The 13152-nt window shown below is 46.6% G+C and overlaps 1 protein-coding gene across 1 annotated transcript in view; it reads left to right on the top strand.

Moving 5' to 3' along the window:
• The window catches only part of Nab1 (NGFI-A binding protein 1), a 31294-nt gene that overhangs the window by 12601 nt on the left and 5541 nt on the right, over window positions 1–13152 (top strand). Inside the window, exons 4-6 of the mRNA XM_005366424.3 lie at window positions 715–766; window positions 10199–10288; window positions 12086–12245. Of these exons, the coding sequence (XP_005366481.1) occupies window positions 715–766; window positions 10199–10288; window positions 12086–12245 (302 nt within the window). The remainder of the gene's footprint in view (window positions 1–714; window positions 767–10198; window positions 10289–12085; window positions 12246–13152) is intronic.

Here is a 13152-nt window from a genome sequence, read left to right as displayed (position 1 = left end):
ATCTTCCTGGCACAGTCCCCTTCTTGGGTGGATTCCTGTTTGTAATGTTTGGTTATTGGAAATAATGCCACAATAAGTAAAATTGTGTTTTGCCTATTCCACGATACACTTTTTACATTTTAGGGCTTTTTTTTTTTTACATATAAGTTAGATTGACTTCTCATAATTTAGTTGTCGAGAATACATCAAGGTGAAGCCTTGAAGCATGGGATGCCCTAGTGCTGATGGGCGCTATGGCCTACGTATGCTAGTGTGACCCTGAGATAGCTCCCAGAAGGGAGACCGAGTCAAGCAAGAATGTCTGAGGTGTCGAGAGATAGGCATGGCCCATCTTATTTCATACGCCTCATGGCCTTTGTTTTAAATGACCATTTTTATCATGTTACCTTAAATGGTTCCTGCTGAACTCTTAAAGACACATATCCCTTGAATATTTTTCCCTTTTGTTTTTGTTTTTTTTTGTTATATTGTCATGAAATACTGCTTTCTCTGGTAGAGTTCTCAAGTTTACAGTATTTAATATTACTTAGATATCCCCTAATATTGACTTGGAAACGATGAGACTGTGTCTTCGGTTATGTAAATGGTTACTGTATGTCATTTCTCAGGTTGTGGTTTCAGAAGTAAATGCTCCTAGGGAGCGTTTCAGACTGAGCTCATTCGGGAATGAAGTTTGCTGCGGTCTCAAGCTTTTTCTTTCTCCCTTCCCTGCAGGTTAAAATGTGGTGAGCGAGAAGAATTGTCTCCGAAGAGAATTAAAGTGGAGGTATGGCTGCATGGAATCTATGTGTGTGCTAATAAGCTTTGCTTCGTGTATAAGATCACCAAAAATAATGTAAGATCTTCTAAGTTCAGACAGAAAAAAAAGAGTGGCCCTGCCATTTAGTAAACAAACAAAAAAATTACAGAATCTTAAAAGCAATATAGAATTTTGTTACCCTGAAGTACCTGTTGGTAATCTCAGTGAGCAAACCAAGATTGTTTTTTTTAAAAATGTTTTTTAGACTTTATTATTTCTATTTAGGTGTGTGGGTGGTTTGCTGCATGTATGTCTATACATCACACGTGTGCGGGGCCCAGGCGGGCCAGACCAGGGCATTGGATCTCCTAGCACTGGAGAGTTGTGAGCTACCATGTGGTTGCTGGGAATTGATCCCAGGTCCTTCAAGAGCAGCCAGTGTGCTGAGCCACTGAGCCATCCGTCCGGTCTCTCACTGCTCCCTCCAGGAGATTCTTAAAAGGAAACTGTTATTGACTGGATTGATAGCTGGTTTATCAGAGGTTAGTTTAGTGACCAGTGTCTTATAGACTTGTAAGTCTTCACTGGTCAAATGGCTTTTTTTTTACCATCTTGCTGCAAGTCGCTCAGGAGCCGAATGCAGCACTTTGTATTTTCCGAGGGAACTGACAATTGTGGAAACATCACTGTACTTCAAACGTTTCTCAAGGGACCCTGGTTGAGACTGGTATTGTAACTTTAACTTGCAAATGGTAAGGTGCAAATTGAGCAAGAAAAGCATAGCTCTCTTCGGATATTTGAAAGCAGACTTTCCATCACTGTGTTATCCTTGCCTGTCTGTGTGGCAGAGTCCTTTATTGCTACCAAGCCAGAATTATCTTGTGAAAACATAATTTTTAATTGCTTAAACCCTCCCAGATCTGGTGTGGGAGGTCCTTCTGTCTATGTGTTGCTTTTATTGGTTAATGAATAAAGAAACTGCCTTGACCTGTTGATAGGGCAGAACGTAGGTAGGCGGGGAAAACTGGACTGAATGCTGGGAGGGAGCACGCAGAGGCAGGGGGAAGCCATGGATCCTCCGCCAGAGTCAGACATGCTGAAACTTTGCCGGTAAGCCACTGCCACATGGTTGATACACAGATTAATAGAAATGGGTTAAATTAAGATGTAAGAGTTAGCCATTAGGAAACTAGAGCTAATGGGCCAAGCAGTGGTTTAATTAATACAGTTTCTGTGTGATTATTTTGGGTCTAAGCTACCCGGGCGGCCTGGAACCAAACAAGCGACCTCCTTACTACACAGATCTGTGGCCCTCATAACTGGGCTTCTGCTCTTTGCTGCCTCCCGTTGCTCCTCCCACTCTTCCACCTGCACAGACTGACAAAGGCCGTGGCTGGTGCTTACCGGGCTCCCTGTGCGTGGTGTTTGCTGCCCGTCCCTGGTTTATGCCTGAGCTTTCTGACTCTCTCGCCTCCAGTTCAGGGGATGGGGCTTGTGTACCCCAAATCACGCTCTGACCGTTGGCCAACTCTTTTCCTAGCACGTACGATTACTTGGAATTCTAGGATGTTTATGTTTAATTCGGGGCCAGTCTGCCCTGCTGGAGATGAGCAGGGTTCTTGCCTGGGGGACAGGCATGAGTAGCAGCTCGGATAAGACAGTGAGGGACTGTGGAGAAGTAGCTTCGATTTCTCAAAGCTTTGCCCTCAAGGAAAAGTTCTCAGACGAGTGTTCTGTTCCCAAGGGACAGTTCTCTTTTAAGTCGTGCTCCTGTTTGTCGTCTTGGCCTGGTGTTCACTGTAGAGAACTCTTGGAGATGGGCTAGCCTCAGGAACCACTCCGGAGGTCTGTTGACATTGTCTAACAGGCTGTGTCTCCAGGCACACCAAGGTAAGGGCCTGGAGAAGATCCTTGTAGGTTTGGCTTGCCACTGCTACTGAGGGGGAACAGGTGAACGCAGACACTGCCCGGTATGTGCTGTTGGGCCGTTCACACCCTAGCCATGGCTGCTGCAGAAAGAGAGGCCTACCCATGTCTCCTTTCAGCACGGGACCTCGATGTGGTCACAGCTTGGTGTGCTCTTCATGGCAGCCCAACTGTTCCACGCTGAAATGTGCGGTCATGGCTGATTGGAGCTGCCGCTGTTTCTTGACCCTCACAGTGTCCCTGAGCTGAAACTTCTTCCTACAGTTTATCATGAGAAACTTGAGTATTGGGTAATTGCATTATCTGTGAAATTTCAATTCCTTGAAAGACATCTCACTGGAGATAATTTAGCTGGATAGTTCTGTTTGGTGGGCTCATCATTTTTTTAGGGTCACAAAGACACTTGAATAGTTTTCTGTTCAGGCTTAAAATGATCAGTATTGCCTTTTCCTGTGAAAGTTCTAATCCTTCCCAATAAGCCCAGTGACTAACTAGCTCAACTCTCTTTAGAGCTCGCGTGAACACTAGACTCCTAATTTGTTCCTAGAAACAAGTGGAGACCTTAGCTTGAATTTAGGACGGTGATTCACTTTTTACCGTTCCTCATTGTTGTTCGTTTTGCTTAGTTTTGTAAAGGCACCGAGGAATTGTCGTCAGCCTCTTCACGGTGTGTGTCGTGACGTGTTTCACGGTCTGCGGTCCGGCTGATGTGTCCTAGCCTGGTTCTGCTCTGTGAGTCATGGTTAGGTGTTGTCTCTGCCCCTTTGCTTCTGGAAGTTGCTCCTGGGGTGGGGAGGACTGACTGTCATGGATCTGCTTCCTGTAACGCTTCACTGAGTAGCGGTGCCTTGGGAGAGCCTGTCTTCCACAGGCATCTCGGAGAGGGAGGCTGTGGCATAGGATAACGTACAAATGGGGCCGCCTAGGGAGGTGTCATCTGAGCTGGTTTTAAAGAATGCCAGTGGGTATTCAGGGTGGCACTGTAAAGACCAACCGGCATGGGGGAGACATGCTCAGAAAAACAGTAGATAGAATTGTCTAGAGGCGTGGCTGATGCCGGGGACCTCGTAATGAAACCTGAAACCAGAGAGGCTTTAGAACTCTTGGAGCCTCTTCTACCTTCACGTTAGCCAACTTCTTCGTGCTTCTCGATTTATTCCTTATTTGAAGATAGTATCATAAAAATAGACGTGGACGGAGTCCTAGTTGCTTAAGCCCAAAGTAACGCAGCAGCTACTTCTCTCCCTCCCTCTGTTCCAAAATCTCCCCCAGCCACCAGGAAGCTCACGCGCAAGTTGTCCCTTCATTCCCGTGTTTTATAAACAGACTATTTCTGCAGTGAACGACAAGGACAAAAGTGTGATGTCCGGCAGATAGAAGTGACATCAGAGGAATTCGACATGCTAAGGGAGGAAGCGGTTCTGCTGCCGTTATCAGTGTCTCGGGGTGCACGTCAGATGGCGCAGTCAGATCCGTACTTATTGCTGACTCCTGGGTCCTGATCTGCACGTGAAGGGTCGGGTGGAATAAATCTTAAATACTCATACCCCGACTTCCCTCCCCGGAGAACATAGTGTCATCCCATAACAAAAGCCGTAATTAGATTTTTCGCAGGCATACTATCTATCTCTTGTCCTTCGCTGGCATGCAGCCTTACAAGGTATGGGAGACATTAAAATATGTAGAGTTTGAGCCTTATTTCTTCAATTTTGAGATTAAATGAGATAATTACAGAGAGAGAGAGAGAGAGAGACCCTTCCCGCCTAGGTGAGCCTAGGGGGGAGGGGCCACCAGGGAAGTGGGCCTCCAGGGAAAGCCCCTCCCCAAGCCCTGCCTGTTAGAAAGTCAGGCTTGGAAACACCTGCAGCAGTCAGCTGCTGCATGAAGCCAGCCCACCTTTAGCTAAACCCAGAATGAATTGTGTGTTCATGTTCTTATTTTTCACTAGGGACCCCGGAGCACCTAGCTGCGGGACAGTCGTAACAATGATGGTTTTCTAATTCAGGCTGTCATACGCCAGTCACCGCCTGACATCTGTGACAAACCTTCTTGTGTGCATACAAGCATTTATGACGTCTGCTTGACAGCCACGGCGGACCAAGAGTTTGCCATGTTGCTGTCCAGGGGCCAGCGTCGGGGTTTCCAGCCTGTGTCTTACGCCTGAGCTTTAGGCAGTACCACCTTTCTGGGTGGCGATGAGCCCTCGCAGAACACCTCAACGGCGCAGGCACAGGAAAGCTCTGTTGGGCTTAGAACTGCCCTGTCCGTGTTTGTAAAGGGAACGTGTACGGAACTGGTGGTCTCTGAAGAAGAGGAATGGCAGTTACTGTTTCCTAATCCAGGGATGACTGGGAAACAGCTGTAACTTTTCGGTAGAAAATGGTAGCCACAGAATATATTTATATCAAAGGGAGCACCATGTAATACTCCGCCTCCTTAGAATGAGTTTAGAAGGTATGTTGGGGAGATAGAGTATACCTATAAAAGTCAGTCTGATTGATTTATGCTCTGCCTGTGAACAGGGTAAGATGGCTTGACAGCCAGTCATAGAATATGAAAAGTCAGGAGCCAGAATCCCTGGCCTGCTTTAAACTATAAAATACTGGTTAAAACTAGAGTCGGTTGGTAGCATTTCTTCCTGGTTTAAGAACACGGTGAGGTTCCCTGGACAAACTATCATTATCTCCAGTACTGACAGGGTCACCGGGAGCTTCTTAGAAAGGGAGGCAGAGCACAGTCCCCACCCTTGATGGCCGCCGAATGCATGGATGGACTCGTTGCTGTGCGTCTTTTCCCTGTTAGTTTTCTTCCAGCAGAGCTGCTAGGAAAAGGGCAGAGATACCCCGTCCCTGTGGAGGGGAGTACGGAAGCAGCTGAGCCCAGAAAGTCAGAGAACTGGGTCTGGAAACAGCTGCCCACCGCTCCAGGGGGCCCGGGCGGGGCCGGGCGGGGCCTGGCGGGGCGGGGTCAGCACGCGCACCGACACCTACGCGGTGGCCACCGCTTCTGGAAAGAAAGCTGGCCAGCCTGAAGTAGGCAGAAGCCGCGCAATCTGCTCTTCGCCCAGGAAGCGTGAATAGAGAAAAGGGGGAAACACGCGGGGTTAGGAACATCTGCCGCCCCACGTCACTCCAAGACAGCTGGGCAGTGCTTCCCACAGCCCGCTGGTGCTTGGCGGGAGAGATGGAGACCCGTGAGGGCGTCGACTAATTAGGGCAGGAACAGCCTCCAAACGTATATCTTATTCTCTCAGTGCTGAGGCCCAGAGTCTCGTCACCAAGGGAACGCTGTGAATTATGGCAGCAGCCGGCAGTGTGACATGGAGATAAATGGCTCATAGCATGGTACAGCTGGTGCCTGGAAAGACAGCTATAGAAACTCAGAGGAAGTCCTGCGCCAGACCCAGAGGAGGAGACCAAGGACCAAGGCTCCTCTACCAGTGCAGTGTGGGGGGGGTGGGGTGGGGGAGGGTTCTCCCTTTCATTTCTCCTCACACAGTCCAGATAGCTTCTTTCTCATGGTTAAGGACAAAGCACTACCCACTTCCCAGAAAGCTTTCTCTGCCTTTTGAGGGCCCCTCCCCAGCCTTGCGGTATTAATTCTCATGGCTGAACAGTCCTGACCATGATGGCGCTCTCTGCCAAGATTTGCCATCTGCATTAGTTCATTTAATGCCCGTAGCTCTTCCCCCTGAGCCCGCCAAACAGGTAATGTAATCTCCGTGGAAACATTGGGAACGCCGAGAATAATGAGGTTGACTTAGCTGAGACCACACATCTGGTCCTTGCAGAAGACCGGCTAGCTTCTTCCTCCTTCACAAGCCTCCTTCCTCCAACAGCAGCGTTTGAGATGTGGGGGCGTCTGGGGCGTGAGCAGCTCCCACCCACAGCCTGCTGCTGAGCTGGTAACTGCTTGGAGTCTCCAGTCCCGACCTCACCCCCTTCGTTCAGACTCCCTACGCCTGGCTTGTGTGCAGGAAGTCTTGCCTCTTGACTGAATCCAACCAATCTCTAGTTCTCTCTTTTAAGCGATGCCTGGCCCTGCAGCCTTGCTTGAAGAGGAAGTTCCACGTAGTGCCAGACCTCCGCTCTGTCTTCAGCATAGGCATCAGCTAATCTCAGCTGTTCGTCGTGTGGCCTTAATCGGGTCTTCGGGGAGTGTCTGTCGGTGGCTTCTCTATAGGAAGGAGAATATTTACTCCATTTGAGATGAGGTTCAGATGTTGCCCGGGCCCCACAGAATCCAGCTGTGCCTTTGTAGCCTTCCTGTCGCTCTCTTCCTTACAGAAACCACAGTAAACCGGTGCTGTGCAGCCTGGCAGGTTCGCCTTCAGGCCTCTACGCGAGTCACCATCTTTTCCTGAAGCGCTCTCATCCCTTAAGCACCAGGCCCTCCAGGGAGCCTCCTTGGTGTTCTGGGTCTCTGTCCAATAGGTGTTTCTGGATTTCCCCTGTGTTTTCCACCAGTGTGCACCCCTGCCCATACCCAGGACATTCTTGCTGGTTATAGAGTTTGTAGTTCCCACTTGTTGCAAGGAGCCACTCGCTGCTTGTTGGTTCCTGACCGCCCAGCTAGCTTAGACCCAAAATAATTGCACAGAAACCATATTATTTAAATCATTGCTTGGCCCATTATCTCTAGCTTCTTATTGGCTAACTCTTACATATTAATTTAACCCATTTCTATTCATCTGTATATTGCTATATGACTGTGGCTTACCAGGTAAGGTTTTCAGCTTCTGTCTCCAGTGGTGGCTCCATGCCTTCTTTCTGACTCCGCCCTTCTTTCTCCCAGCATTCAGTTTAGTTTTCCCTGCCTACCTAAGTTCAGCCTTGCTATAGGTCCAAAACAGTTTCTTTATTCATTAATGGTAATCACAGCACGCAGAGGGAACTCCTACATCACCCACTCATCCTCGTATAGCTATACTGTGTAAATATCTCTAAAACATGTTCCCCCCCCCCATATAACTGGAATGGTATGTCACCTACATTGGGCTGTTTTATTTTGATTAAGCCCAGTAGCTTTTTACTTGGATTGTCTAAATGGCAAAAAAAAGGAATTCCATGTATAATTCCTATGTGCCAAACACTGACCTGAGTATTTTCTATGCGTTTTTGATCCTCTGAAAATGATGATATAAATTAGCCTCACGACTGCCAGAGCATCCCTCCTACAGATGGAGCAGTATACCCGGGACAAAATGGTCTGCTTTGCATAGCAGCAAGAACAATAGGATTAGATTTCATACCCGGAACAACCCCAGCTGTAAGGATGGTGTTTCCAAGATGTCTTCATGTGAGGAATGTATGGGTGGAACCTAGGCTCGGAGCGAGTGTCTGCAGCTGTGGACTGCAGGAAACCAAGCATCGTTTCTGAGGCTAAGTAGAAAATGCTGTGAACCGGGAACTAGTACAGTTTGGGCTCCTGCAAGCCAGCGGGCTTTGGCTACAGCCTCTCCTTGATGCTTGTTCCAAGCTCACTAGCTTAAGCTTAAAGAAAGGTTTGTTCATGCTGAGGCTAGAGTTTTAGGAGTCAAACAATTCTTAAGAGAAAAATGGAATAACCGAGAAAACGATATATATTCATGGTCTTATGTCAGAGGGTCAGAGTTACTCACCTTTTTTTTTTTTTACCACCAATCATGTTACTTCATGTCTAACGTAAAACAGATAATTCTCTCCTTGTGGTTGTGGTGCCCTTAATCCCAGCCTGCAGGAGCCAAGCCAGAAAGGGTATAAGTTTAAGGCCAGCCTGAGCTACATTGTGAGCTCTGAGCCAGTCTGGGCAGTAGGATGAGATGTCTCAAAATAGTAAAATCATTTTAAAATTAAAAACAGATCATTGTTATTTAGGGAATTGATTTGGTAGATTAAATACTTGAAAGCATGGCATATAAAGACCATAATGGGAAAATGTTTTGAGCCAATATGTTATATTTCAAAGTAAAGTATTTTATTACATTGCAGCATCTTTTTCTACTTGGTTATTGGGGAAAAAAAATGGTTTTTAATGGTTACCCCTGTGTTAAAAGTATATAGCTTATCCAACCAAGGGGAAGCTGCCTTGGTTTCTGTAATGAGAGCCTTCGTGTCCTTCCTTAATGTTACTAAAGTCCTCATGGTTGCCCATAGCTTTTATATTCTTGTAGAACAGCAGACAGGCAGCTAAAAGAAACTTGATAGAAATGGTGGGTTGGTTCACCCAGACATACATGACCTGACCCGCTGTAGCTGAAGGGTTGCCCAGACATAGAATACCCTCAGAAAAGACTGTGCAAAAGGCACGATCTCATGGCCATTTCAGCAGCTGCTAGGTTCTCTTGTCTTCACCTCCCCGCAAGGAGACTTGACCCAGAAGGGCAGGTTCTGGAGTTCTTTGCAGTTCCATGGCCATCGTTATACAGAATCCCACTGGACAGTCCTGGGAAATCCAAGTTGGCAATTTCAATTTTTCCTTTTCCTTTAGGTCTTTATCACATGATACATAACTAAGGTCTAGACGGATTTCAAATAAACAACTGGGAAAAAAAACTTTGGAACAACTGGCAGTTTGGCCATTTACCGAATTCCTAAAACTGCCTTTGGAACTTTAGTGCGGTAGAAGTCACGGAAACACTGAAGCTTGTGCAACGATAATGTATAAAATTAATTTTTTGGATGTCAAAAACAAAAAAAAAAGAAATTGACAAGAGAATATTTTAAGCCCAGCGGTACCCAGTGCCAGCAGGGAAAGCCATACTGGTTAGGTCAGATGGATCATAGAGGGCTTTAACTGGGGGTTCTCAACCTGTGGCTAACAGCCCTTCTGGGAGTTCAAACAGCCTTTTCACAGGGGTCTCCAAAGACCATAAGAAAACAGATGCTTGGGGCTGGAGAGATGGCTCAATGGTTAAGAGCATTGCCTGCTCTTCCAAAGGTCCTGAGTTCAATTCCCAGCAACCACATGGTGGCTCACAACCATCTGTAATGAGGTCTGGTGCCCTCTTCTGGCCTGCAGGCATACACACAGACAGAATATTGTATACATAATAAATAAATAAATATTTTAAAAAACCCAGATACTTACATTATGATTTACAACAGTAAGTGAAATTACAGCTGTGAAGTAGCCATGATGACAATTTTATAGTTGAGGGTTACTACAACCTGAGGAACCGTGTTAAAGGGTCGCGCACGGTATTAGGAAGGTTTGGAACTACCGCAAATGGTGGCAGAGGATGTCCTAATGAAGGGTTCCTTCTTCCTCATGATGGTTTTCCTACTGGCTCGTTGAACCCATAGGAAAGTGCTGTTTCCATGGAAATAGTTCCCAGCGCTTCATAAAACCAGAGTCCCCTTGGCAGTGCTGGTGGCGGTGATGATGGCTGGCGTTTCCCGTCTTGTTCACTCATGGCTGACTGTAGCAAGTGAGGCATGGTAGCCGATGACCCACGCGCTCTACAGCCCCAGTAGATCATTTACTACTGCAGTGTTATTTTTCTTTGTGTGCTAACAAAGTCTAAACACCCAGGCCCTGTGATCTGCCCCGCAGGATGGATTTCCAGATTTCCAGGAATCTGTGCAGACGCTCTTCCAGCAGGCCAGAGCCAAGAGTGAGGAGCTTGCGGCCCTCAGTACTCAGGTAACCCCACAGTGGACGCCTTGGGGAGACGGCTGTAGGCTGGAAGAGAGGGGGCCGCTTCAGCTGGCTTCACGTTGAGGTTTTAGAGGGTTGAGTTTGTTTCTGGTTAGCGTTAAAATGTCTTCTCCACAGCCATCTTGGTAAGGTGGCGGAAACAGCTTGGTTTCGTTTGGTTCATGAACAAAGTCAGGTAATATATTCCTTTCTTAGAGGAAATAAGACATTCTTGTAGCATTGGGGGGAAGCAGCCAGTCTCACCATGACCGTGTGCAGCACAATTCTGAGGTGAAATCACACAAGATCTCAGTAACATATTGTCAACATTGTGACTCTTACCTCATTTCAAGCCTTACTGAAAGATTGTTAAATTAGTGGGGTAGCTTACTGATTTCTGTATATATGTGAGGGGCGCATGTTTGTATGCACACCTGTCTGTAGAGGCCAGAGGAAAGCCGTGAGTGTCCTTCCTCAGGATCCACCCACCTTGGTTTTTTGAGATGGGATCTTGTTTAACTGCCTGCTAAGCCCCAGGGATCCACCCATCTCTGCCTCCCCATTGCTGGGATCGCAGTGTATATCTGGATTTGAACATGGCTTCTCAGGCTTGTTCAGCTAGCGCTGTGCTGCACGAACCCTCTCCCTGCTCCCAAATTCTAGTAAATTGTTATCTCTGTATGTACTTAGAAACAGGTATTTCCAAAGTCCGTGTGTGACTGCCCCTTGTCGACGCCGGGGATGTTTGTATCCCTGTAGTATTGCCAAACCTGTCCCGGGGAGACAGAGGGATCCCTGCCTCTTCCCGCACGGAGCTACCTGCTGAAATGTCAGACGTTCACCGGCTGACATCGCAAGTGAAATGAAGTTATTGTTACCTTCGACTTGGTTTGTGCACGTTTAGAAAAGCGTGGACAGTCTTCCTGGTTACCTAATTCATTATGTGCTCCATCTATTGATTTTTAAAATTGTGAATCATGGCTTTGGTAACCAATTTTATATAGCAGAATCCTTATAGTGCTTTTATGTAACATGGTAATGAATCACTTCTGCATTTTGACTATGGCTTCCTTGGCAAATGTCATAGATAACACTACTTTGAATATCACTCGCAAGTCAATTAGAACAGTGCCTAAGAAGGGGGCTTTGAAACTCATGCGGATACGACTTTCTGTGTCACACACCAGCCTTGTGTTTTAAACATGTCCCTCTGTGCTGGCTGGGGCGATGCTGCTTCTGTCTGGGTGGAGGCAGAGCGCCTTGCTGGCAAGGAGGCCTCTCTGCACACTCTGCATTGTTTAATTTTGGTGGGAGGTGTGTCTGTCTTGTTCTTCTAGACGGGTGTCTTTACACCTTCTCTCCTCCAAGCAGGCTGTCACCATAGCAGAGTCTGGGTAGCGCCAAATCCTAAAATAAAATGCCAGGATTTCACCCTATGTTCAAAGTAGGTGATAGCAGATGTTGCTGGTGCTCTTGGGTATTTTTTTTTTTTTTTTTGAAGAAAGGGAAATCCTTTAAAAGACCCAGGACCTTGGAAAACAAAGTGAAGGGTGAAGGTTCTATTGTTTTCTGAGCTTACATGGGACTCTCTTTATGGGGCAGAAAAGAAACCTTTTGAAACTCAATATCTCACAGGACACAGACATTTATTCCTATTTAGGGAGGCAAGCATACCATAGGAAAGTGTGATCTCATTTTAATAAATGCTAAATACATTTGCTGGCGTCTCAAATTGGCGTCTTTAAGCCGTTAGGAGATCTAGAACGCTGCAGTTACTGGTTTTGTTTCGGCTTTATTTTCCAGCAGGCTGAAAAGGGAATGGCCAAGCAGATGGAGCTCCTGTGTGCCCAGGCCGGCTACGAGAGGCTGCAGCAGGAGAGGAGACTGGCGGCTGGGCTCTACAGGCAGAGCTCCGGAGAGCACAGCCCAGACGGTCTGCCCTCTGATGGCTCTGACGGACAAGGTGGGCCTCGGCGGTGACCTGGCCTCCAGAGTCAGCGCCACACGCCTTTCCAAGAGAAAGGGGGGGAGGATGGATTAGAGCTGAATCAATATTGTGAGGGGATGACTTTATCTCTGTGAAAATCTGTTTTAGCTAGTTCCTTTTCAAAGGAAATTATTCATCCTGTTTAATCTTCGTTTCTGAAGTCCTCAAGTTTTATTATTCCTGTATTATAGTTTGCACATGTGTCTTGGAGAGGCTTGGTCAGGATGCAGATGCAGACAATTAGGCCACTTCTCAAAGAAACAGTTCCCATCAAAGACCATACTTAGATGGACTCTGTTCCCTTGTTTTGCCAGGCATTGAATCTAGGACCTTCCACTGAGGTACACCCTCGCCTTTTCAAAATGGATCAAAACATCTTTCTTTAAATTTCAAAAACCAATTTGTCCAAAATATAGTAGTATTTATTTCCTAAGAAGATTTGGTTATTTCTAAAACACGCAGAACACCAGTCCATGTCAGAGAGCTCGGTGGATCGTGAGTATTTTCACAGTGAAAATTCTTTTACTTTTCTCATGTCTCCAGCGTGAAGACAATCCCAAGTCATTGTTATCCCCTCGTTCAGAGGATTTTTCGAAGTGGTTTTCTGTATGCCAGGCATGCCTCTAAGCCCAGAAGGCATAGCAACTCAAAAGGTATCCTTGTTCATGTGCAGCTTAGCTTCGAGTAGAGAGACATGCCATGTCAACCTGTAAACAGGTCCTGTAGTTTCAAATATCACCGTATCGTATGTTGAAGGAAAACAGTGTTTCCAAGTTGTCTTGTTTTATGTAGTGTTCACTTTCTAGCAAGTGGTTACCACTGCCGGTAACTCCTCTTCTAAGAACCCATCTTTTATTTTATTTATTTATTTATTTATTTATTT

This window comes from Microtus ochrogaster, unplaced genomic scaffold, assembly GCF_000317375.1.
Source record: "Microtus ochrogaster isolate Prairie Vole_2 unplaced genomic scaffold, MicOch1.0 UNK8, whole genome shotgun sequence".
Classification (NCBI taxonomy): domain Eukaryota; kingdom Metazoa; phylum Chordata; class Mammalia; order Rodentia; family Cricetidae; genus Microtus; species Microtus ochrogaster.
This window is presented reverse-complemented; position numbering and strand designations above follow the sequence as displayed.